General features: G+C 37.1%; 1 protein-coding gene across 1 annotated transcript; it reads left to right on the top strand.

Annotated features, from left to right (window-relative positions):
- Positions 1-120: 120 nt before the first annotated feature.
- On the top strand, positions 121-25424 carry LOC114458064 (protein lin-28 homolog B-like). The gene is made up of 4 exons (XM_028440309.1): positions 121-253; positions 7763-7932; positions 23280-23467; positions 25382-25424. Exons 1-4 carry the CDS (start codon positions 217-219, stop codon positions 25422-25424), a joined length of 438 nt encoding a protein of 145 aa, XP_028296110.1. The 5' UTR covers positions 121-216.
- The last annotated feature ends 2513 nt before the right edge of the window (positions 25425-27937 follow it).

Raw genomic sequence — 27937 nt, 5'->3', positions numbered from 1 at the left:
TAGCTGCTACTGCTGCAGCTTGTGTTACACCGCCACTATAAAATATTCATCCATGGAAAATCTCTTTGATTTCAGCTGCTCGCATGGCTTTCATTCACTTTAAAGAGATGTAATTTTAACTACAGCCGAGGGCAAAATCTGAGGAGTAACAAGCCGGGGATCCTCCACCACCTACAACCACCACCATTGGTTCCATTTCATTCATCCAAGGAGAGGATGACTACTGCTACTGTATCTCTAACTTTACTCACAGGTGAGTCCATTAAAAGCTCTAAACTTACACCTTTGATCGCTGTTTTTAAAGGAATAAGTGCATTCAAAGCGGCAGAACATGCTTTCCATGACCTGAAATGACCGACATTCACTGACAAAAGATGGATTCCTTACTCCAAAGATGACGTAAACTCCACGGGGCGCACATGCAAAGGAATACAATGTGATTTTTAAACAATAATGTGCAAAAACAAATCCAAAAAAAAAAAAAAAAATCTGAAAATGCGTCTTTTCTTCTGAATTGTGCAGTTTTCAATCAAAGGAAACGCGTTTTTACGCAAATTGCGCCCCTTTTCCCACTGAATACAGCTACAGGTTGACTTTAGGACAACATTTACGCGTTCAACGATTATTTATATGCGCAACACATTTCAACACATTTGACCAAAAGGCAACTGAAAGCTTTGACTGACCGTGAGGCACTTTTTTTATTTAATGAAAAATGTGTTATTTTTTTGCGCCATTACGCACAAGATTAATGCACGTTGGCTTTGGAAGCGCAAAAATCTCCAACTTAACCCCAGTCTCTGACGTCACCAATGTTTAATTCAGAAATAAATACATAAATATGTGATCGGTGTGTTTTAACTCAGTCACGTTTCTATTCATCGATATATTTCAAAGTTCCAACACCGAAACTCAACTGTAAAAAATGGTTAAAAGCTCGTTTTATAGTATATTAATAAGATTATCAGGTTGATAAATTAATATTAAACGTGTTCCGACATCATAAAATTTAAGCAAAATTATTTTTCCCATTTTTTTCCCCTGCAACGATACGGGAAACATAAGTTGTGAAGGTTTCTGAGGAAACCCATTGATTCATTTTGTACCATGTTAACAGATCGATTTTTATTTAATTTTCTGTGGTCACCAGTTTTATTTTTTCGTTAGTTCACAATATTTCTAAACGAAATCTGTAAAGAAAACTCTCAAAAAAAACTTCTTTAAATTGTGTTAATTTAAAAAAAATTGCAAATTCAATTATTGTAGATGTGAATTGAAACTACACAACGGAAATTAATTGAAATAATTTGATCATATAAAATTTAAAAAATAAGTGGTTAAAAATAGGACTTTAGTGGCACACATTCTCCTGTTTGCCAAAAAGTTACTGTGATAAGTGGAGCCAACATGGTTTACACTTCCTCTGATGGTAGAAATGGGTGAGGGATTTGGAGTTGGAATGCATGAAGTAAACGAAAAAAACAACCCCCTCCTCACCAAAAAAAAAAAAAAAAAAAAAGCAAAGAAAGGAGAAGAGAGACAGACGTGGACTCAATGAACCCTTTGAACTGCATTGACAACAACGCAAATTTCCACTGCATGGAGCCCATAGGGTGAGGCGTGGGGGTTGGTCGGGGTTAGCTGGGGTGAGAGAGAGCAGGCTCTGCACTCAATGTTGGTATTCAAACAACTCAGGAATCTGCATGTTCTCATCAAGTGCTCACAGATATATGAAGATAGAATCATCATGCAGACAAGTGGAAACCTAATATTTAGTTGCACCACAGCTGGGAAACTTAAGGCCTCGATGATCCAACTGTAGAGATAAAAATACACTTTTATTTTGTTGCAATTCTTTATTTTTTTCCTTTTTCCATGTCCACAAATTAAAGATTCTGACATTTATGAATATCATCCTTGTTTTGTTTAAAACCCCGTTTTGACATCTGGAATATACTCAAATTGTATCCCATCAAACAAGGAAAACATTAACAACCTTATTTAAAAAGCTTTAGCCCTTTTTGTTTAATTATTGACAAGTTTAAGAATTTAAAAATCTGAAAAAAGTCCAGATTTAAAAGAAACATGAAATAAATTTGTGTTCTTTATGTTTAATTTGTCCATCTTTAAATTAGGCCTAAAGCAGATTAAAATTAAGTTTGTACACATGTACACAGAAAATAAAATAATTCAATCTATTTTCCTATTTTATAGAAATTGCAAAAAGTAAAAGTGAAAATAAAAGAGGAAACATGCTATTGGTATGATATATAATAATAATAGAGGCTAAAATATTAGCTTTTTTTATAGCTTATCTTAGATTGATCAGTTTAAAAAAAAGTGATGATTCCAGTTTAGAAGCTTTGTGCTTAATTTTCATATTTAGAGTTTGAGGTTTTCTGCAATTGTTCTACATTTGTACACACTTTTAATGTATTATTTCATTTAGATTTTTCTCTTTTTACCACTTATTAATCATAAAAGACATGTCCAATTTTATTTTTTAAGTATTTAGACATGAAATGATTAAATTATAGGATTGTAGTATTTTTAAATTCTACTAATTGGGACAATGCTAATATAATGGAATGCATACTTAGATTAATATCAGATAGAACTAAAAGGTTTTGGCTTCTTTTTAATCCTTTACAAGCAACAAATATTAAGAATGCTCTTGATTTCTACCTTTTTGTTTTGTGTTATAAAAAAGTCTCTAATTTATCTGTTGTTCAATTGTATATTTTTCCTTTTATTCTTTTTCGTTTTCTAAAGAGATGAAGTTAAAGGTAAAACTAGTTGTTTATTAGTTTATTGCTATATTCGTTTTTATCAAAAAAAAAAAAAAAATGCTGTACATTTCATCAGTTTAGGAATATTTGACCCTTTAAGAATTATTTTTTAATTTAAGCTTTTCTCAAACAATATTTAGCATAAAAAAAAAATAACATTTTATTGAGAAATCTTTAACACATTTGTTTTATGTGATAATTGAATTCATTTCTTTGATTTTTGGGCTGATCAAAATGTAAATTATTATTATTATTATTATTATTTTAAGTAAGTTGAAAAAATGAGTTAAAAAAGATCGAATAAAGCAATATTCAAGTAATAAGTATTTTCTTTTTTTTTTATGAAGTGCTTTTCGCAGATAAAAATCACAAATTGCAGTGAAAATACAACAAGTGCAACATCTTAATAGAATAATAAAACATGGGTGCATATACATCATAAGAGCAGCATCATAAAAGGATAATAAAAATATTCATTATAAATACTCAAAGCCACACAAGGTTCATTGATTGGAAAAGCACTGAATAATGTGATTAAAATGTGTAGGTATAAAACAACTGTCACCATTGACATCAAAGCATATTATGCATTTATTACACACATAATGCCTCACTGCAGTGAGTTTGAAATCTTCTTGTTTCTTGTGAAAACACACAAATCATTGACTTTAAACAAACGTACAGGCCTGTGACTAAAAACCATCCTCTAATCTCTGTGTATAGATTCCAACCCTTCCTTGTCATTTGCCCGTGTGCACCCATCAGTGAGCCGCGCTGCACTGATTTCTCCTGACTTCTCCCAATCAGAAAGCTTCTGTCAGGATGTGAGTGAGTGGATAACATCTGACACTGGTATTCGATCCTCTGACCCAAACGGTAATTCTATGGTCGCCGCTAAGGCCTCCCACTACAACCATCTTCAAAAGCAAGGCCTGGGGATTTTGGTGGGGGGTGGGGGCGTGGGTGGGCGCAGCCTGTGAATTCTAGAGGGTGGGCTCTACAGCAGGCGATGGGTGGAGATAGACATGTTGTTTTTTTTCATTCCTCCAACGTGTTTTTCCTTTACCCGTGAATAACCCCTTGGGAATGGTCCCCACCGGCGTAGATGTGAGCGAGTCACTTCTCAATGAGCTCCAAAGATGTCATCTTATTGGATGCCTTCAATTTAATGTCCTCACGAGACCCCCTTTTGATAGTTTTTTTTTAAGTATAAATGCTGTTCATGTCAATTAATTTCAAGAAATACAGAACTGTCTGTTTAGTCTGTCCTTTGACCAGAAAACCCATTGTTAATGTATCTTTCGGTTGGCGTACACATTGGGGTTTACGTTCAAAGGTGCTGTTGTTTATAGTCACTTTTCAACTTTTGAAGCTGGAGGAAAAAAGCCCAACGTTTTGCTCAGAACATCCACAACAAACAGAAATAACCGGAAATCATTTTTAATATTCCACAAACTCCTTCTACTCCGTCAGCCCAGTGTAATATAGCAATAGTTCTCTATTCATGCGTTCTCTACAGAACACTGTTAGCTAAAGTTGCTAATGCAGCTGTTTATCACAGCTTTAGCTACTTGTGTTAAGATACAGATGCGTTTTTAAATACGCAATTCAAAAGATGAATCTTTGAAGAAAGAAGATGTTAGTTTTTTTCTTCCATTTTTAGTTTGTAGCTATAAACTACCGTAAATATTTATCTCCTTTCAGGAAAGGGGGAAAGAAAACATCCTCCAAACGTTGCCCAAGCCTCCTCTGGTACCCATTTGTAATCATCTCACAGACTTGTGCATGAGGAACTCCCCCGCTACATGTGATTCATGCCAAAGAAATGATATTCTCATAACAAATGCGAATCATGACTGACAGCTTCAGGTTTGTTTTTCTGGCTTTTTAAGCCACATTCCTAAGCTCTGAGTTCAGCACTGGTGCCCACTGAGATGCTGGGAGCTAACTGGTTGTCAGTTTGCGACATGAGGCTCAAAGAAGGTTTTTTTTTTTTTCCAAGCTTGGAAAACACGAGGATCGCTTACACTTAATTTCATGACTAATACTATAGACTTCTTTAGCTTTGGTTGTGGGTGGTAGTTTGTAGTAGAATCAAACTAGATTTTAACAGACGTCCATTTGAAGGGTCTGATATGGGATGGGCAGAGGCTGAATATATAGGAAAAGTCTTTCTGTATTGTTTTCTTTTCGTTTTAAGTCAAGTTAAATACACTTAAACGTGCTTTTACGTATATGGGAAGTTTTAGAGGAAGACTAGTCGATGAGTTCAGGTAGATTTTTCCACTTTCTGGTTTGAGCACTAGTGCAAGCAGCATTTTCCTCTGCTTTATTAAGACCATGTGGACTGAAAGCCAACCAAATGATTTTTTTTTTACAGATAACTTGAGAAGGCTCAAGAAACATCCACAGAATCCATATGGAATATTAGTGACCATGTATAAACTAGTGAGTTGGGAAAGTAAAAATGGAATTCGACTAATTTCAGGAGAAACTTGTGCAAAAAAGTATGTTCGGACAGCAGGAATAACAGTTCTCAACCACATATGTAAACGTCTCAGCCATTGTCTAGACTTAGACGTGTAAATATGATCAGATCATGGTTTGAAATTATACCTCTAAATCTGGTTAAAAGCTTGGAGACAATTGCCGTTTTTTTACTTTGCAACAAAAGATTTGTATTGATTTTAAGCTTTTTTAGTGCCTCGAGAATAACTTTTGCCTCCAAAATAATTTTTTTTCTAATGCTAATGGTCAGATCTTCTTACCTTGTTTGATTCTATGAAGTCATCATTTCACTGTTGACTATTTGATCTAGAATGTAATTAACTGTTTATTTATTTATTTATTTAAGCTAGCACATTCAGGTAGTTTGGTTGATTAAAAAAAAAGGGAAAAAAACTAGAGATATTAGCCATAAAATGTGATATCGGTTGACATCGGTATCGTTTGTTTCACCACTATTATTGAGACGACATATTAAAAAACGAATATGGCACTTTTTTTATTACTAAAGTTGGTTAAATTTTCTTATTTTGCACCAATAATGTTTATTTGTGGACTATATCCAGTGGTACATCTCATTAAAACTATAGCTGTAACCTATTATTCCCCAGTAGATAAATGATTTGTGACCTAAAATTAGGTTGGATCTATGTATATATTAGTATTGGTAAAAAAATCTAAAAATCAAATATTTAGTGTTGGACAATATCAGCAAAAAGCTAATATTGAACACCTCTAAAAATAGGTAAAAAAAAAAAACTTATCACGCAACAAGAAAACACCACGTATATAGATATATCGTAAATGGTATGAGTGGTATCGTGTTATTGGTGCTACATCTTTACCTATAAAGTGTTTCCTTAAATCTGTTCTATAAAATAACTTGTTATGCAAAGTTCATACACAGGGGAATATTATTTTGAATAATATCACAATGACATGACATTTGATTTTTTTATTGAGACTGCGGGTTGAATGGTCAGTCTCTGTTTTTTATGTTTTAAATAGGAAAAAAAAACTGGTTTTATTTCATTATTGTTTGTTTTTTTATATTCACTTTAGTCGAAAATGTTATACCGAGTAATATATATAAGTATTAGAATACATTTATTTGCCAACTAGGATTTAAAACAATACAAGGAATGTGACTTGGTGGATTGTGTGAAGAAAAAAACAAAAAACAAAACAGAAATATAATAATAATTAATAATGAATATAAATTAATGGATATTAACATATATACAAGTAGTGTAGGTAATATTGTATTATGGGGTATGCCCATGTAAAATAACTTATTTTTCAAACTGCATCTTGTAGGTCTTTTTTCTATATATATATAGTCCCACCCCTATAACAAACTCATGCAGCAGCTGCCACTCATTGGGAGTGCCCTCGTGTACGTCCTTCCCAGGGTACACGCGCCCCCACTTTAGAAGCGCGTTCTTTTATACGTCTCCACTGTGCACGTGGGGCCCCGAGTCGTCGTTTTTGTTGTCGACGGTTCGATTCCTTTACCTGTTTCTCTGTGTGATCTAACAACGGCAGGAAAAAAAATAAAAAATAGTAACAAGAAGAAAAGCGTGTAATTGACGAAGTCACGTGTCCTCACGACGGCTCGGGCACAGCCAGCTCACGAGCGAATGAGAGCGAGGGAGAGAGCGAGAGAGAGAGAAAAAGAGAGAGAGACAGAGAGGTGCTGAGAGTGAAGAGGAACAGAGAAAGACATGAGACAAACCTCCAAAGGCACAAAGCACGCCGTACCATGCGAGCTCCACTGCTGACCAACGGGATCGAACATGTCGGATTAATGCTGACCACCGCTAAGGAAGCTTCTCCATCGCAACTTGGGCGCAGAGGGTCCGCGGGGGAACATGGCCGAAGGTTATTCCTCATTTATTTTTCATTATTTTTTTTTCCCTATTTACCGCTTTTTACTCGCCCTCCAACCAACCAACCAACCAACCACATGAGCCAGGTGGATAAAGGGCAGGTTAGGCTGGACCAGGTGTGACGGCGTCACGCTGATGAACCTCTTCCTCTCCTCGTGCCGACCCCGCATTGTCGGGAGTGCGTGTTGTTCAGGAACCATGTGTGTGTACAGTACACCTGTCCTTTTTAGCCCCGCTCTCTGATGACCTCCACAGCGGGGATGGAACCCAAAACCAGACCCGGTAGTTTGGCTCACCTTTCACGGACTAACAACTTTATAGGAGGAGCTGTGTGACTGTGAGGTTGTGTGTTATTATGTGTGTGTGTTTTTAAATCCACACATCACAACAACACAATGCACCTCTGCGTGCAGTAGAAGTTTAGGAAATTTCTACCGACCCTGAACTCCTCATATAGCCAAGTGAAGGGGATTCCCCTCCACATTTCATCACCAGGCTTCACTTTACGCACCTAAATATGCACTAAAAAGGGCCTCGAACGTGTGTCTAAGTTGTGTTTTTGTGTGTGTTTGGTGTAAGGAGGGCCGGGTAAGGGTAGAGGAGAAGAGCCCGAGAAGGCTCGGCCCCAGGTCCACTCCGGGTCGGGCTTCTGCAAGTGGTTCAACGTCCGGATGGGCTTTGGTTTTATCTCCATGACCAGCAGTGAAGGAAGCCCCGTGGAGCCTCCTCTGGATGTGTTCGTCCACCAAGTAAGACACACAATATACACAACACAAGAAGTACAAATAAAATACATATGTTCACTTTAACTAAAGCATCATTCTTTATTTACATGGTGTATACACACAGTATTAATACTGACAGCACGTTTTAAATGTAGTTTTTAGTCAGTGTTTGGTCAAAGTTCCTTTGGTCAAAGCCATTGAAATTAAACAATATAAATATAGAAAGGTTTTATATAACTGTTAAAGACTGATACCCCCATCACAACCATGCTCCTTATTTTGATATTTGCACATTGTTGTGTTTCTTATTTGGGGTGTCCCGGTTCGATATCGGTCCGATATCAGCCAGAAAACGAATATTGGATTTTATCGGACTGCATCTGAAATCTCCGATATAATATATGCTGTTTTTTTGGATTTATTTAAAAAAATTTTTTTTTAAATATATTCTGTTTTAATTTATTTTATTCAATCATAGAACATTCTTATTCTAAAAGATAAATTATATGTAATCCATTAGTTTATAATAAATGGGTCTGTTTTTTAAAAACATTTTTTTTACTAAATAATAACCTTTTCTAACATTTCACACTACAAAATAAGTAATAAAAGTATGTAATAGTCGTGCTGATATTTTATCAATATCGACCGATACTCAAGGCCGCAATATCGGTATCGTATCGAAAGTGAAAAAGTTGTATCGGGACATCCCTAGTTTTTATGCCGTTGTTGTTTTTTTTAAATTTAAATTTATTATATTTTTCTAGTTCTTGTCTGCACCACTGTTGTATTTTTGCACTATTTTTCCTATGTTGGTATTTGTTTTTGTTCTTACTGTTTACTTTTGCTATTCTATGGTGTTGCTGCAACAGTCTGAACGTTTTTAGTAGTTATTTTGGTGATAATAATAATTGTTTATTATTATGATATTAATGTTATGTTACAGCTACAGTATGAATTGGTTAGAGTATGAAATGGTTATGAAATAATGGACCTATTTTATGGCAATTTTAGCAGCTGTGATGAAAGGAACTCTTTCCTTTAGTCGATTAAATTTGTTACAGTTATAAAATAAGAGTTTATGCCTTTTTTTTAAAAAAAAGATGAAATTATAATTATATAATCAACCTGATAAATAATGGTATTAATGTTTGTAAATACACACACAGATTTGTTGCAATCATTTACGTAATACCACATGAGCCATAATCGGCTTACTTCCTATTGGCTCACTTACCGACTTGTCCCGCCTTCCACACAACAAACATGATTTTGATTGGATACCTTCCCAAAAAAGAAACTCAGTTCTGATTGGCTTTCGTCCCATGTCAACATTATGGTTTAGTTCATTAGTTAATGAAAGTTATCAACATATTTAGATACAGTTTTCGTTCACGTATATATATTTTTTCGATAAGTCAGTCTCGTTATTATCACTTTAAAACTGACGTAGGCAACTGGCGGCCTGGGGACCACATGCGGCCCTCTATCTAATTTTGTGCGGCCCCCAAAACAAAATTGTAATTATTGAGTTTGGAAGTTACACGAAGCCCATCATACCACACAGAACTCCAGAATCACAGAAAACAACAACAAAAGTACACAAAATGATAACAAAGACACACTTAGCAACCACTTAAACATAAAATGAGTACAAAAACGTATTCAAAAGGACTTCAAAGACACACAAAATGCCAATGAAATTGCCCCCAAATGATAGAAAAATAGACAAAATGACAACAATAACACAAGAAATATAACAATTAAAAAAAACACACAAAATGTCTAAAAACATAAAGAAAACCCACACAAAAGGACTACAAAGACCAAATCCTTTGTTCTTTATTGTATGAATGCTCAGATTGGTCTTTATTCTAAATGCTAACATGACTTGTTGATAATGTGGCCCTCGGATCAGACAACGACATTTTTGTGGCCCATCTCTGCTTTACAAGATGTAGTTGATGAAACTAACACTGCACTGACACGTCACGTAAAGACATTTGAAGTAAAGAAAACTAAAACATTCCATGCACTTCTTAGTCATACTACTATAGGGAGTAGGAGGAAGTACAACACTTCATTATATCTATGGTCTCCTTGGTCCAAACACAAAGTACATCCTGGATGATGATAATAAAGTCAGGAATGCCTAATTGGAAAGCTGATATCCCAATGAGACCACAATGTGCTGCTGCCTCGTTTGTGGGTTCAATCCCTGCTGGCCTTGGATCATCTGTGCACTTCTCCATGAAATGAAATGAAGTCTTGTTTCCATTATTGAACTGGACGTGTTACTGTGTGTACCTGTAATGGACTGCTGGAGCTTTATTTAGCTAGCAGATAACTCAGCACTATGTGGCCCTAAACAGGATGAGTACATGCAGAGGATGGGACAGAAATATGTTTTCTGCTTTGGATTTGATCCAGCTGGTGGCTACAAATGAATATAACTATAATTAAGGACAATATTGCATGTAAAGCAGTGAAGCATTATTGTGTGAGGCCACAGGATTCAAATTGGTTACATGATGTTTTTCAATTTGGAATGAGTTAGTCTGAATTAAATCATTTTAAAGTGTTCTGCTTTGTGTTTACATGGAAATAGTAATTCCTGAATTGAGGTTTACATGGAAAACCAGTTTATTTGGCTTTATTTAATTCAGCTTTAGGTTTGGGGGTTGGGAAGTCTCTGATTGGACAGGGGGAGAACATGACATATCACGTCTTTTGGGAAAAACACACATCAAACCTTTTATTGTCGGCTATAACACAGAATACCACATGTGAACTGTTTTCACCTTTATTTTGATTGTAGTTTTGAAGCAGCAGCTCAACAATAACAGTTTTCAGTTTGGACCGTGGAGCAGAAGGTAAATAGGAGCTAATCACCGGTAAATAAAGCCCAGTAAAGGTCTGGAGAACAATCACCAGGAATAAATAGTTGCTCCCTGATAAAGATAATAGCTCTAACAACAGGTAACATTTTATAGTTGGTGATATTACAGCCTGTGAATGCAGTACGGGGACGCATTTACTCCACCTACGGGTCCTAGTGCCAGCCGTCCGGTGAAGCCTGTTCCGTTTACCGCATTTACCGAGGTCCGTGTGTGTTTCGTAAGTTCGTGTGAAAGTCTGCATGTGTATGCTTCCGTCCATCCACGCTTTTCATTATATCCATGTATTCTAAACCTATTTTTCACCCATCTCCATTTGTTCTAAGAACCCCAAAAACATAGTATTTGAGGTTTATTTTTCCCAAACTCATCTGTTTTTCAGAGTTTTAGCTTCTGAAAAGTCACTTTCTGACCTACTCTACACAAACAGGCTGATTTGTGTCCTACTTATGCATATTCATGAGTGGGCGTGTCTATAGACGGGACACTGACTTCCTCCTGACGTGACGTAGGGCCAGAGGACGGCCCGCCCTCCTCCCACCCACGCCGTAGCCGAGCTCATGCTACTTTATAAATACGAGACAGAGCGTGGGGGCGGAGCGTTCACCGGTACATACATAGACTGTAGAAAATACATACATAGCACTGCACGAAGGACGCTGACATGCTCGCCTTTGTGGGCGTGTCTATTTACATGTCAATCACGGCAGAGAGCTTCCTGAAGGCGCGGCTTATCCAACTCAGTGCCGCATCAAAGTGGGAATGCGTCATCAAATTAGAGCGAGGTGTTTGGGCTCACCCTGTAGTAAGAAAGGAGCAAATCACCCTCTAACTAACGATTGAGGGAATCAACGAAAAAACACTTTGGGCATGTGTATGAAGCCCTAATAGCACTTTATGATGTTTAAAGCACAGAAAAGTCAACATGGACCCTTAAAATAGTATCGGCTGGAGTTCAGGCGGCCATCCTGGATTATGTCGTCATCGTGGCAGAACGACCGGAATTAATTTAAATGGGAATTAAGCGTTTACAAGAAAGAGGAATTATCTAATTCGGAATAAACCAGCCACCTAATTTGGAATTAAGTTTCATTCGGAATTAAATTAGCATTAGGAATTAAGTGTTTACATGGTCAGTTTAAAGAGGAATTAACTTTTATTCTGCTTTAAAGAGGAATTACAGCTCCCATGTAAACGTGGCCACTGGTGATGGCATGTGCTGCTGCTTTTATTGTACATAAAGCTCATTCAGAGCACTTGTTTTTCACTCACTCTACAGCAAACAAACAAAAAAAAAAGCAGCCGTCCTTTAATTCTCCCCCACCGTTAAATCGCTCTCTTTACAGACCCATAAAGTGGCTTTAAAATACTCCATCAGAGTATTAGGAGAAGACATTTTCACCATTTCATTTGACACGCGCTCCCTCGTAAGGGCTTTTTTAATGGATTTTGTGCTGGACTGGTGGGAATTGAGGACAACAAGCCGTCAAAGGGATGACAGGGAAAAGAAAGTGTGTAAATCAAAGGACTTGTTTGTTTGTGTTTTCATCCCACTTTCTGTGGCTCCTAAAAGCTGCTAAATGACGCTGTATTTGTGTATTTGTGCATGGATTTGGAACCTAATGTAGCAGTTACAGTAGTTTTTGGAGCATAAAAATGCAACATTGCTTATTTCTTATTTATTTTTGTTGGAAAACTTTCTACTGTAGTAGAAAATAGTTTTTTTTCACATCTATTAGGGTAGAAGTTTATTTGGTTGTTTAGTGGATTCCGTAGTACCCAATAAAGAAGTCCCATAAAAATATCTTTTAAGTTTGGCTATAAATTTAGTGGGATTTGGTAGATGTCTGCAGAGGAGTTTCAAAACTCTAAGTTGACCTTTGTCCCACATATCTCCTTAAGGTGTACATTTTGTTCTTTTTAAAAATGACTCATGTTTCTTTTTTTTCCTGTCAGTGTTTTCTACAGGTACATTAATCATTTTCAAACCTAAATGTTTGTCTGTTGCCGTTAGAGATTTGGCTGCAGCTTCTTTTTTTTCATCATCGTGTCCTTAACTCGCTGCATCCACGTGTGAGCTCTAGCTTCTGTCTTCTTCTCTGTCGGGCCGGAAATGTTTTAGAAGTAGATCAGACCGACTGAAGGAAAGTCTGGTCTAGGAAGCAGCTTTAAGAGGTGAGCAGGAGTTAAACAAACACTGCGTCGGCCATGTGTGTAACCTATAGCACAGCACAGGCTGGTCGGGTGGATGTTTTTCACTCACAGCGATAGAAATACAGTTGGTCAATACAAACTGAAATCAAGTTTACTGCTCATTAAGGGTGTAAGAAGAATCTATTTAGTTGATATATCGTGATATTTTACTGCTCAATTATCCCAAAAAATGTCCAAATTGATTTTTTTAAGTGTTGAAATATTTTTTAATGAGTGATTGTGTGTATTTTGGGAGTAATTTTGTATATTTTTGTTGTCATATTGTGTTTTTGCAGTTATTTTTGTTGTTGTTTCATGTACTTTTTTTCATTATGTGTATTTTTGTTGGCATAATGTGCTTTATGTGGATTTTTGAGTCATTTTACATCATTTTCTTATAGCTTTGTATATTTTTCTGTTGTTTTGAAAAATTGATAAACATATCACTTGTTTTTTATATTGATACCATACTTGAATTATAGTTGGTTATTAGGGGCGTCCCGATCCGATAGCGGATATTGGTCCGATATTCGTTTTCAGGCTAATATCAGATCAATATCGGATTAAAATTTTCAGTTTTCCATTATTTAATTTTTTTTTCACATTTTTTTTTTTTTTTATTTATTTTATTCATTTGTAGAATACTGTAGATATTATGTTGAAGGTCAAAATTTATGTAAAGAAAAGAAAAAATCAATATCGGTATTCGCTGATATGCAAAGATGCAATATCGGCATCATATTGGAAATGAAAAAGTTGTATCGGGACATTTTTATTAGTTATCATTTACTTGTTCTTGCAAGTTTTAATTAAAATGAAATAAATTGTATTTCATACTTTGTACTTGTAAAGGTCAAATTTGTAATTATTGTGATATATTGCAATGTATTCCATATTCTTTAGTATAGGGATATATCGTATCGTGACATACAAATAGTGAATCATATTTTATGATCAGATTGATGACAATGCACAGCCCTACTGCTCACACCTTTTACTTTTCGCTTTTTTCCCTCCAGTGTTTCGCAGCGTTCAATAGTCGTATTATTGAATGCAAAACACGGCCTTGCTTTGCAGGGATTTATATTTATCCATAGACATCATTCATGCGGTTGTCTGCTTGTTTCCTCCTGCTATTCTCCTGCAGGATGCCTGAAGGTATTCGGATGCATAGATGCTATTTCCAGGTGTGAGAGAAGCATTCAAATCTGTGTGTATTGATTTTTAAATGTGCTGGATTAGGGTTCAGACTCACAGCAGTATTGAAAATCAATGTTTTATTAATGCCCAAGGAGTAGGAATAAAATTTGACCTGCGGTAGTCATTTTTTGAGAAATTAAACGCTCAGTAAATGTAAAAAAAAATATACACACACATATATATATATATACATTTTATGGGTGTGCATTGCCATGAACCTGATGATACATTACGATTCACGATACAATCTATCCAGATACTTATAGTACGCTATACGTTGCGATATATCACAAAATAAATATAGTACAGTACAAAATGGTATGAAATACAATTTATTCAAATTAAAAAAAAAATTAACTTGTGAGAACAAGTAAATGGTAGCTAACTTTATTTCAAGTACCAATATCAAAAACAAGTGGAATGTTTATCAAACTGTCATATTACATTTTTCAAAAAAGTTCAACTTTTGCTTCTACAACAGATTCTGATACATTCTTAAATGAAAAAAAAAAAAAAAAAACCCCAGTGTGTTTTACGAGAATAAAGTTCCAAACTAAAATGCATTGGGGGTGAGATAGTTTGACATGGTCTGATGTGGTTCACTTAGCGACCGGGGGTTTACGTGCTATGCATATGTTAGCGTAATTAAATGTTTTTGTTAAAAAACACTATTTAGAAAATAGATTTGGACATTTTTTTTAATCAATTTGATAATTGCGTGGTGAAATATTACAATATATATTTTCTGACACCCTTAATATATACAGTATACTGTACATGTGACCTGGTGTTCAGTAGAAAGAGAGAAGGTGAGGTAAGAATGATGATGAGGAGGGAAGAGGGAGCATGAGGACAGGAGGAAAGGTGGTGGGAGGGGAGCGGAGGAGGGGTAAGGGAGAGGGAAAGAGGAGGGATGTGGGAAAAATAAGTGTGGGTGAGGGGTTGGTGGGCTGTTGGTAGTCAAGGAGGAAAACATGAGTGAAAGGTCGGGGAAAAGACGAGTGGAGGGGCAGGAGGTATGAGAGGGTGTGTGTGTGTGTGTGTGTGTGTCAGAGCGAGTCCCCGCCCGACCACGAGTTCTCCTGGGAGGCCTCTTCATCAGAGCTTCTGTCCGATCACTTCCTTTAGGAAGCTGTGAGAGCAATTAAGCATCTTCCTCGTCTGATTCCTCATTGTCTTAGTGATGAAATAAATAGTTCATATTCTCGTCTTACACCAGGATTAAGTGTGTGTGTGTGTGTGTGTGTGTGTGTGTGTGTGTGGGAATTCTTTAATAAATGGAATTTCTCTAAAAGTGCGGAGGGTTGTGTGAGTGGCAGTGAGGTGGGGGCATGCTTGCTTTTTGTCGCTAATCAGTTTAAAATGTTGCTGCTGCTGCTACTCTGCTGTAACCAGCCGAGTGTGTGTTCAATTAATGGAGGCCCTGCGTGTGTGCGTGCGCGCGTGTGTGTCTTTCCCTTCCTGCTTCAAACCACCACCAGGTAGGTACGCTAATGTCTACATGTCCTAAGATGTTTCATGCTTTGTGGCATGCGTGTGCGTGCGTGTCTGTGTGTGTGGAGGTTAAAGTGGGCCCCCGGTGAGATTAACCTCTGGTCCATGTCACCGTTTGGCATGCCGGCCCCACCCTTCACTGCCGACAGATAGGCAGTATCAGGCTTTGTGTCTCCTGCAGGCCCAGCGACTCACCCTTCTCCTCTAGACACAAAAAAAAAAAAACACCAATGAAGAAGAAAGACTAGTCATGTGACTTCCTCTTGAGATGTTTGCAGCACTTACAGGAAAGGTTCAGCTGTCAGGGGTTTTTCTCCCCCTCTCTCCTTCGACAGTTAATTTATACAGTTTAAAATACAACAATGTTTCCAATTGGCTCCAACATGTATTCTTTAAGTCCCAAAATTACTGTTTAAAATATTATAATTAAGTTACAATTAATTCTCATCTTAAAATGACATTTATTTATTTTTTGTATCTATTTTTTTTTTTTTTTTTGGAACTAAGTGTATTTCTTTTTTTCCAAAAGATTTTTAAAAACCAAAATTATATCTTTTAACCAACTGTTTTATTATGTTTGTTACGATCAGGTATTAACGTCGTTCTTGCTTTTTTTTTTCTTGCTTTTTTTTCCGTTTTTCTTTTATTGTTCTTGCTTTGAGATTAACTTTCATGGTTATTGGGATTTTTAAAAACATGATTCCTGTCATTTTATTATTTTTGATAGAAATCTTCATCAACCTTAATCTGACACGTGTAAATAAAAGGAAGTGCGACAAATGCTTTTTCTTTAATTGTCTCAAAGGAAAAAACATTTGAATCAGTTTGTGTGAAAATGATAAAGGTTGTCATTTATTCTAAGCATTCTGGGCCTAAACCAACGTTCTTAGATTTTATTCATATTTTTTAGGAAAAACATTTTAAACAGAAACATGAAAATATTTAGTTTAACTGAAAGGGAGGTGAATAAAATAAAGTATTCATATTAGAAAACAAGGATAAATCAATCTTTTATCTAAGCTACAGTAATTTGGATTATTGTAATAAGTCAGAAATCTAAAAACGTCGATTTCAGCACCTCTGTTTCTCCTGCTGCTGATAATTGAACAGGTGGAATGGTAAAGCTGAGCGCTGCTGTTTCTGTTTTGGTGCGGTTATTAGCCGCTTGGTTGTGTGTGTTTTATCACCAGTCACCTCGCTGAGGTTCATTTCCCCTTTTCTTGCTGATAAACTTAGCAAGATGATCTAGTGCTTCCTCCCACAGATCAAATATTGGCCCCTGCACATAATCGGGAGTGTTGGATGTTGTTAATTTGGAGCAGGGGAAGCACGGATGCTTTTAAGTGTTTGATGGGGGTTGGGCAGGGTTCAAGGGTCAGGGCCGCTAATGACAAAGTGTCGAGGAGGGCTGGGGTGTCAGCGTCACAAGAGCAGCTCTGTTGGTGGTTTTTTTTACTTGTGTGTGTGTGTGTGTGTGTGTGTGTGTGTGTGTGTGTGTGTGTGTCATTCTGCTTTCTTGCTTTCATTTACTATTATTCCTTCCCCGGTTTATGCACGTCTTATTTCGTCCATCAGAGCTGATCTGGTGCAGCTTTGTCCACTTAGTATTTCCTCTGTTGAAAAGCCACATGGTGACCATCCTCCTCCTCCTCACCTCTTTATGCCCTTCCTTTTATCTTTTAATGTAAACGTGAGCTTTTTTTGCGCCGCGTTGTCGGATGAATCCATCGCCGTCTTTCCAACCAATCACAGTCCAGCTTCCTGTATTGATCACCACCAGGCCCACTGACGACGAGGTCCGACTGATGAAAAGAAAGGCTATTTCTATACCGGATGTTGGAGCCTGTATTGATTGTATGTTGACTACTTCCCACACACATGAGCACAGCCACACATGAAGAACTATAGATTGTAGGGATGCACCCAAATGAAAACTATTGGCCGAAATGGAAAACGAGAAAACCAAGGTCGAAAACGGAATTATTAGTCGCATTTATGGCTCTGAATGTGTTCCAACCTTCACGAAAATGAAAACATTGCAATTGTATACATTAATATTAATGCTTCAAAGGATAAATCAATATTTATTTTGCACTGACATTTCAACAATGCACAATGTAAAATAAAATGCATTACAAAACAAAATGTTTAACTTGACTCACTCATACATGAAATAATATTGTACTGGCCAATAACTGACTTGGCTGCTGAAAGAGAGTCAAATTAAATATAACAGTGTAGGGATGGGCCGATGCCGATTTTTTATTTTTTATTTTTTTCCCATCAGCCGATAAGGACCGCCGATATTTGGAGCCGATAGTACTTTTGCTCCCTCAATTACATCCTGAAAATCACACGATATCAAATGGTATGAGTCTTAATTCAAAAAAAGGAACATTTATTGAAATTAACAAAGGTGAGGTAGAACGACAAGTAAAAAATATTTAACAAATATTAGAAACAGGTGATGTAGAACAAGTAAAAAATATTTCTGCTCTCTGTAAATAATGCGGATCAGCGAACGAAGCAGCCTGTATCGCCCGATGCCGATACACGTAAGAAACGCAAAAATTGACAACAATATCGGCCGTCCGATGTATCGGTCTATCACTAAAACCGAGTGCATTAAAGTTCTTGACAAAGAGCGACTTGACTGTGAGCTCTGTTCTACTTTCCTGCACCGTATGTCTCGAACCAAGTACAGTGGTGATAAGTGCAGAGGATCTCTGTGGAATGTGTGCAGATAGACTAAAGCTGAATTTAAGCTGCTGATGCGCAACGATGCGTCAAGTTGCCGTGTAGGGGTCCGTGTTGACTGATGGCTACACGTGACATAAGTAAAGCGTCGACGTGACACAGAAACATAAATCTCACTCCGTCAACTGCTCACAAAACGCTTTAGTGCTCGGATCTACTGAAATACTGCCACTCCGTGAGTCTGTGGACAAGTTGGCCTGTTTCCAGACAAGCATGTGCGATGTTTGCTCGTGTCATCATCACAACATCCAGAGTTTGCGCCGAAACCCGAAAATACACTTTTTGGACATTTTCTGCCGAAAATTTTCAGTGGCTGGAATTTCCGTGCATCACTCATAGATTGTAGGCCTGGGCAATATATCAAGATTCAAAATATATCAAGTTTTCTATTTAGCTAATATAGAAAATTACAATATGGCCTACATCGATATATATATATTTTTAAAGCTTTTTATGTATTGAAATACTTGTTTTAGGTGTCGCTACTTTTGCTGCTTCTCAGAACAACATAAAAAAACACAGTTTGATGGATTTGTGAGTGCGTCTTAATGCAGACCTTCACCTAAACAATCCACACTACAGATCTCACTCACAGGTGCTGTCCCTTTGAGGAGAAAAAAAGGCAAAAGTGGCAATTGTTGTTCATCTGTTTCTTAGTAAATGTGCCAGTGTGGCATTTTTGCAAATTTAACTCAGAGTTGTCTTTCTGGTGGGACCTAATTTCAATTAAAAATGTATATATTGTATATTGCCATTTTGAGAAAAAATATTGAGATATGAGTTTTGGTCCATATCGCCCAGCTCTAATAGATACGTAATAAAAAGTGAAGGTGGGGTGCTTTTATTGACCCTCAGGTATCTGCTGTTGACCTGTTCCTGATCAGTTATGGTTTTGTTGTTGGCCAAATAATCAGGAGTTGCTCTATGATTGAGCTGAGGAGCAAAATACGCTGGGGGCAGTTCAATGAAGCCCCCTCCTCTTCTTCTTCCTCCCCCTCCTCTTTTTTATTTCTTGAGAATCCCTGCCTGCTTCACCTCTCTGTGTGACGCCACTCCCCCTGATTTCTTTCTCCCCTCGTTCTCTCTGCTTCTCCTTCCCCGTGCCTTGCCCTTTCCTGACCTCGTTGCGTAAACCCAATCGGGTCAGGACACTCTCCAGGTCACTCGAGAGGAAGCCACTCAGGTTACAAGTTTTCATGTGTGATTGTTTTTCTCTCACACACATGCACGCGCACATGCTCCTCCACACGGAGCTGTTTTCTCATGCGTGTTGCAGTGGCGTGACCGTCCCCCTTTCACAGCTCATCTGAGACACAAACACAAGAAAGATACCACTTACTATATGGTGGAGATCTGCGTGGGTGTGTTTTCCTGCATTTCCACAGAACAAAAGAGGTTGTGTGGTTTCCTCACGACTGCATTGTGGGGAGTAGAGGGGGTTGGAGAGGGGGCAGAGTACTGAGACGACCCACTCAACTTTGACCTAAAGATACATGCTGAGGTGCTCATGGGCCCAAGGAAGAGGAAGGCCGTGTGTGGCACGACAGTCGAGATCAGTCAATACGCTGAGCTTTGTGGGGGCGTGCGCACACAGCTCGTGTCTGATAGTAAACTGTTTATAGATTACCTGCACAGTTAATTTGCACAGTCATGACGTTTGCATCTATTTGGCTTTTGCATGAATTCATGAGAAGGAAATGTAGAATCTAGAATGTTCCAGCACTGCAGTGTGCTGATTGATTATCAGGGGTTGATTGCTGCCGGCTCAGTGTGCCGTGCACAATCATTTCCCTCTCTCATTCGTTTCCTTTTTCATTTCTCAAAGCTTAATTCAATAACTGAACCACGGACATTAACCATTAAACCTTCAGCAATTAACACGAAGAACTCAAAAATAATAATCAGTAAGATAATAAAAAATTAATTGACGAAAAGCTATATTCTCTATTATTATTATTTTTATTGTTATTTTTATTATTATTATTATTATTATTATTATTATTATTATTATTATTATTATTTTTATTTTTATTTTTATTATTATTATTATTATTTTTAATTGATGAAAAGGACAAATTTATATTGTTATTTTACTTGATGGTTATTTATTTACAGGTGATTTAATTTTTTACTGCATTGTGCTTAATAATAATAATAATAATAATAATAATAATAATAATACTTTTTACTTTACCTTTCTATTATGTTTTAGTTTTGCTTTTAGGTGCTAAAACCTAATAATGAAAAGATATGTTTATAAATGTGTTGTTACATGAATATTGACATCATATATGAAATATTTTCATCTCTGTTTTACCAAATGAAGTTTATTTATAACGAAGCTTTAAAAAAAATTATATTTTGGTTCATATTCCTCTATTTTACCAAGCCATTATTATTATTATTTTGATTGGGGTTTTTCCTTTTAAATACCTATTTGTCATGCCAGGAGTTTAAGCTTTGTGATGTTTTGTCAGGGAAATCTAAATAATTAATTTAAAAAAATCTATAAATGTAATACATTCTGTGAAATTGCTCTTGTTTTATTTTTTTGATATGCTAAGAGACGCATCCAGTAAAAGCAATGTTCAATAGTACATAAGCCCATTTCTTTCTAATTGTCCACCTTGTTGTTGTTATTTTCACTGCAGTAATGGGCAGCACATTAAAGCGTTACCTCTTCATATGTCCTGAAATCCTTTGTCTTGTGTCACAATACTCTTCTTGCACATGTTCTCACTGCCTACTTTATTTAAAAGTACACTAACTATGCATGGATCACCTCTGGCTCTGTAGCTGCACTGATCATTAGAAGCACATTGTCCTTCCTCTCCTTCAGTACATGAGTTTTTGTCGTCGGATCATGTGTTGGGTCCACTTCCTCCACGTCCTGCCGCTGTCTCTTTTACAGATAGCCCATGTTATTTATAGGTCTACATGTAGGCTTACTCTGCACTGTGGGCCCGTGTGGGTGGGTGTGTGTTACTGTTTACTTATGCAGACAACTGCAGGGCTCACTGCGATCCATGTAGGTCATGAACACAGAGCCGTCCGACGCGATCATAGAGACATAAATCATTGTCCGGCGGTAGTAACCAAATCAATAATTGCTATCATGCAGATAAGATGGATAGTAGATGTGTGGAGGGGGAATAATGGCCGTAAAACACTTTTCGCTCTGAGGAATAGGAAGTATAGTTCCTGTGAAACGCAGATAAAGCGTGTATACCAAGGACGCTGAGTGTGAGATAAGCCACTCTGTGCACAAACTGTCATGGCAGTTGCTCCAAACGTCATGTGTGCATGCATGTGTCCATTATGTGGTCCTATTGTCTTGCCGCCCTCATTATCATCTTCCCATAGTTAGTAAGCGTTGGGCCTTCAGTGACACAGTATGGCGTGTTCACAAAAAAATGACAGTTCAACTTCAGTCAATGTTAAATTCACCATGACATTTGTGGATCTATGAAGGTTGGCCTTCCGCTATAGGTGCACCAGACATTGGCAACTGGCGACCCGGGGGCCACTTACAGCCCTTGGTCTAATTTAGTGTGGCTTCAATGTAAAGGACAAAATTTTCTCCCAAATTACACATGAAAAATATGTGAAATCACAACAAAAATTACTCCAAAAACACAATATGACAACTAAAATAGACATAATGACAGAACATTTACAAAACATCAACCAAAAACACACAAAATTACAGAAAATACACTAAATTTGCAACAAATAATCACAAAATGACAGAAAATAAACCAAATTTCAACTAAAATGCACAGTGACTCCAAAAACACACAATTACTAATAATAACAACAAAAATACTCCAAAAACACACAAGGCGATTATTAAAAATACACAAAATGACAGAAAATAACACACACAAATAATATACACAAAATTTCAACAAAATGTGATTCCAGAAACACAATATGACAACAAAATTGGACAATTACTCACAGGATGATTACAAAAATTCACAAAATGACAAAATTAACCAAAATACACAAAATGACACACAAGCTCTTCTTTCTTTCCTGTCTTAATGCTCTGATTGGTTGTTATTCTCAATGCTGACACAAATGTTGATGACCATGTGTTCCTCAGATCAGACACTCTCATTTCTGGGCACCTGCTGTGATCATACTCTCTTACACATACACTTTGCACTGATATATTTATATATTTATCCTGCATCTTTTTTCTGACCTGGTCTTTATTCTTCTACTGTCGCTGCTTATCCAACTGTTTTTGTTGTTGCTAAAATGCAACGTAATTTCATTCTACAGTGCATTTCTGTTATGTTGAATGACAAGGAATCTATCTATCTATCTATCTTGCTTAAATAATAACCAATTAACTGAACCCATTGGTTTGAACAATTTCCCAATCTACTTTGCATTTTACGTAACTTGGAAAGACTATTGATGTTTAATCAGCGGCATATCAAATCACTTTAATCACTTTTGTGGCTTAATTATAGCTCAAAAAGATATATATAGAACATATACATATATATATTCATTAAAAGCTAAATCTTAATCGGAATGTGTTTGTTTTTTAATTGTAGACTTATTGAAACCCTTCAAGTTAGACATGTGAACACACTCGGATGTATTGTCAAAAATTTCCTATAAGCCCTAAGGAGGCAGGTGTACCTTCAGACGTTGCTACTAAATATAAAGCAATTTTAAGTAACCCGAGCGCGCGCGCACACACACACACACACACACACACACACACTGGATGTTGCCTACTGTGCCTACAAAGCCCTCTGCTGCAAGCATCTGGCGTCTATAAATGGATAATTGCTTTGTTTCTCCCAACAGAGTAAACTGGTGATGGAGGGTTTCCGCAGCTTAAAAGAGGGCGAGCAGGTGGAGTTCACCTACAAAACGTCCTCCAAAGGCCTGGAGTCCCTGAGGGTGACTGGACCTGGTGGGGGACCCTGTGCTGGTAGTGAGAGGAGACCCAAAGGGAAAGTCCCAGTGCAGAAACGTAAACCAAAGGGAGACCGGTGGGTGAAACACAACCGCCAAACAATATGTGCATGCCTATATTGTACACTGGCCACGGTTACATGATGTTTTTTTAATTCTAATTTAATTATCCCAAATTAAATTATTCAGAATTGAAGTATTCTACTTCGTGTTTACATGTAAATACAGGGTTCCCGCGAATCCTTAAAGTCTTAAATAGCATTAAATGAATGAATCTAAAAATAAGGCCCTAATTGTCATTGAAATGTCTTAAATCAATGTTTCAAGTCTTACATTTTAACGCATTATAAGTATGACTTAATGATAGTAATTAGTCTCACATTTAAAAATAAATAGTAACAGTATTTATTTTTTTATTTTTTAATGTCTAAACAACATGGGAAAATGTAAATTTAATGATAATTTAAAAAAAAAAAAATGTATTTTAATGTCATTTTGTGTATTTTTGTGTGTTTACTTTGGGTGCCGCCAGTTGCACATCTGCACTAGACACCAGAAAAAACTTACCCTAACTCTATGTAATTGATGTGGCGTTTCGCCCCCCCCCCAAATTATGTTTACTCTGAAGTTGGTCTTAAATGTAATTTCAAATAGCAATAAAAATTCTTAGAAAGTCTTGAATTTAATTTGACTATAGCTGTAGGAACCCTGTAAATAGTCATTCTGAATTGAGGTTTACATGGAAAACAGTTTTATTTTGCTTTATTTAATTCCACTTTAGGTCTTTATCTACAGGATGAAGTGGAAAGAGAACTTCATTAGTGAAGCTCTGTGTCTTGGTGCAAGGCTTCATGCCCTGATGAAGCCTGTTTTGTTTGCCGATGTACACGTGTGTAATAGGTCTGTATTTTTATGCTTCCGTCCATCCACTCTTTCATTATATCATATCTCCTAACGCTGTTCTTAGATAAATAGTCTCGGCTTGAGTCCAACACTTGCTTCGGGCGAACATCTTGGATTATGTCGTCACCAGCGCGTCATCGCGATAGGACGAGCATGTGTGGAACGACCAGAATTAATTTAAACAGGATCAAGGAATTATATAATTCGCAATTAAAATCAGAATAAACCAGCCTATTAATTTGGATTTAAGTTGAATTCGGAATGGTCATTTTCATTCAGAATTAGGTGTTCACAAGGTACGTTTAAAGAGGATTTCAATTTTATTCTGAATTAAAGGGGAATTGAAGCGCTCATGTAAACGTGGCCGTGTGTGTGTTTGTCTTATGGATCTCTTACACATCTCAGTAAGCAGGGTTTCTTCACACAAAAGGTGAACATATGGAAGTGTAGCTTTGGAAAGCTTTCACAGCAGTGAATGGCAACTTATATGAGAGGCAGCTTTCCCTGAGCGTGCTGACATTATATTAAATCTATTCAATCTTCCTCACTACATGCCTGTTGCTATGGTTATCGTATAAGGAGTTGAAAAGGGCACTTGCTCACCAATGCTGCTATTTTAAATCAATATGCCAGCTTTAACACGAGAAATGGATGGCGATGAGGGAGAGAACATGTACATCTCATTTTCCCACGTGCTACAAAATGAATGTTTTAGTCACGTTAAACACACAGTGCTCCTGATGGTTGAATCTGCCTAATCATGGATAGAAAATTCCATCCAGGTAGAGAAAGGGAAGAGGGAATATTGCATGTGCCTTAGGAAGTCATCACATGACTCCAAAGCCACATTTACATGAGAAAGTCCAGCGTTGCAGCTCTTTGTGTGACATGCTGCTGCAACACAGCTGCTCCAGTGGAACAATGCACTGCCATGCAGCCTGTTCCAGTTGGAGAAGAAAGGCTTTTGTCAAAGAGGAGGAAACCGTATCCGAGAGGGAAGGCTCTGTGGTTGAGTCACAGCGCTGAATAATTCAAGTTATTTGGGATAATTGAGCCGATGTCTCATCAAGTGTCTCCACCGTTTAAAGGTGGGAGGATGGTGGTGTTGGATTCAGAGGTGGCAGCAAGTAGATGTTTGTGACGTCATCGCTCTTTGGGAACTCATTTCTGTCTTTACTCTCACGCTGCTCTGACCTCTGCTGGACACTCTTCGACTCTTCTCCAACCAGCTTCTGCTTCTACAATCAACAGGCGTGTCCCAATCCAACTTTTTCACTTTCGATACGATACCAATGTTATTGGTCCATACCGATAATAATCTGATGCGATGATATCACGAATCATACATACTTTTTTACCATCGGCCGAAGGGTATTGTAATCAGTTCATCGTCTGTTTGTCTGTGGTGTAGGTATTTTAATGCAATACCCACCAACCGTTTTCACACCAAAACATTGGTACTAATGGGGGGATTCCAGGTAATGAAAAAAAAAAATTGCGTTCGGTCGATTTTTGGTGAAAAAAAAAAAAGCATTTTTGAGGATTTTGAAAAAAAAAATTGATTTTAAAGAAGGAAAGGAGGTGGACTATTGATACCTGGCTGTAAGGTGACATTCACTCAGGGCTCTTGATTAGTGGCAACATTTTTTATATTTGTTTTTGTCACAGAAACTACTACGTAATAAAATTCTATGCATAAACAGGGTGAGTAATCATATTTAATAATGTTTTATTCCCCTACCGGTATTATAAATGTATTGGATGAACCATTTCCAACTACAAATTCACTGAAGTGTTTAGCTTGGTCACAATAAATCAATGTAAAAAATCTTTCGTGACAGTTAATATTTTGAGGATTTTTCAAATGTCAGGCTGAGGGTTTTCAGCTGTGAGCATGTTATGTTATTACCTTGTTTGCAGTTTGGAATGTTAGAAAAGGTTTGATCAAGTGATACCTCAAACAGAACAATAGTCAGCAACAGTTGGTGGGAGAAATACATACCCATTTATTAATAACCATATTAAACATAATAATATTCTACAATTAAATAAAATAAATACAACAAAACAAACCGCAATACATTATTTTTTTATTAGGTAAAATCATAATATCGGCCTCATTGATTTGCTTGAAAAAAAGATGTAAAAGGTTGAAATTGCCATTTGATCGTTTGTTTTTATCTCCGTGCTCCATTTGTTGACATTTTCACACATTGCATTGTGGGATGTGGAAGGTGCATAAAAGTGTTAACTTCAATCTTACTGTGATTTGCGTGACACTGTTTTTGTTTGTTCCTGATATACAGTATTCCCCATGATCTCAGAACGACGTAAAAAACAACTTTCAAGCGACAATTCTGACCCTGTTCCCTTTCTTTTTGGAGGAAATTATGTTTGATTTATTGATCTATGAGGCCTACACTATGATTTGACCTGATTAAGAAAATTATTGGGGCTATAGCAGCTTTAAAAAACAAAAAAAACCTAAAACAAAATTTTAAAGGGCAAAATGAGCACTAGTTTAACTTAAAAAAGCATATTCTACAATTGAATAGAATAAATGAAAATGAATTAGCAGCCCCTTTAAAAAAAAAAAACCTTGAAAATCCATCCATCCATCCGTTTTCAGACCCACTTGTTTCTGTTTTTCAGGGTCACAGGGGTCTGTCGGTGCTTATCTCCGACTCACACTGGGCGCTAGGTGGGGGTACACCCTGGACAAGGCGCCAGTTCATTGCAGGGCAACACAGACACAAACAATAACCACCACTCACGCTCACATTCACTCCTACGGGCAATTTTAAAAACTCATCAACCTAACATTCATGTTTTTGGATTGTGAGAGAAAGCTGGAATACCCAGAGGAAACCCACACAGCACGGAGAGAACATGCGAACACAGAATGGACCCAAGTGTCCACCCCAGGGCTTGAACCCAGGACCTCGCTGTGAGGCAGATGTGCTAAGCCACCGTGTGCCCCCTTAATAAATCCAGTAAATGTAATGTATCAATGTACTCATATCAGATATTTTAAATGCAGGCCAATATAATCTCATACTCATTTTTTACCCAGTGATATCGGACTGCACTGTGGAATATACCTCCAAGTAAAACAAATGTCTGGGGGGGCAAAAAGGTGTACGTTTTGTCCAACAAAATGTTGAAACCCTCATTTTTTAAAGTTTTATTTTCGTAGTTTGGGCATTCAAATTAAGCTACCATACATTAAAATGGGGGAGAATAGCAAACACTGCACTAATTGGTCCCAGGTCACCCATACATGAGTCATTGCCGTTTGCCAAGAGGGAGAAGTGCTTACCTCAGTGCTACGTGCTCCAAAAGAATATATTTACAATGTGTGTGTATTGATTCTTTTTTATCAAGGAGGTGGTTGGTTTTAGTCCAGGAAGCCAAAGAAGGAGAGGTTCATTCCCAGATTTGTTCAAGCAGGGAGGAAGACCTTTAAAACCAGCAGGATTGTGATAGAGGAATGAGTTGTGGCGGGTATGATGTTATAAAATGTATGTGGAAGGATGACATTGCAAAAATTGTTATTTCTTCAGAAAACAAAGCCTGTGATCTCTGGTCAGACACTTGATCATTTAAAGTTGCATTATGTTGGTCAGGTTTGTTTAATCCCTTTT

This window comes from Gouania willdenowi, chromosome 24, assembly GCF_900634775.1.
Source record: "Gouania willdenowi chromosome 24, fGouWil2.1, whole genome shotgun sequence".
Taxonomy (NCBI): Eukaryota; Metazoa; Chordata; class Actinopteri; order Blenniiformes; family Gobiesocidae; genus Gouania; species Gouania willdenowi.
This window is presented reverse-complemented; position numbering and strand designations above follow the sequence as displayed.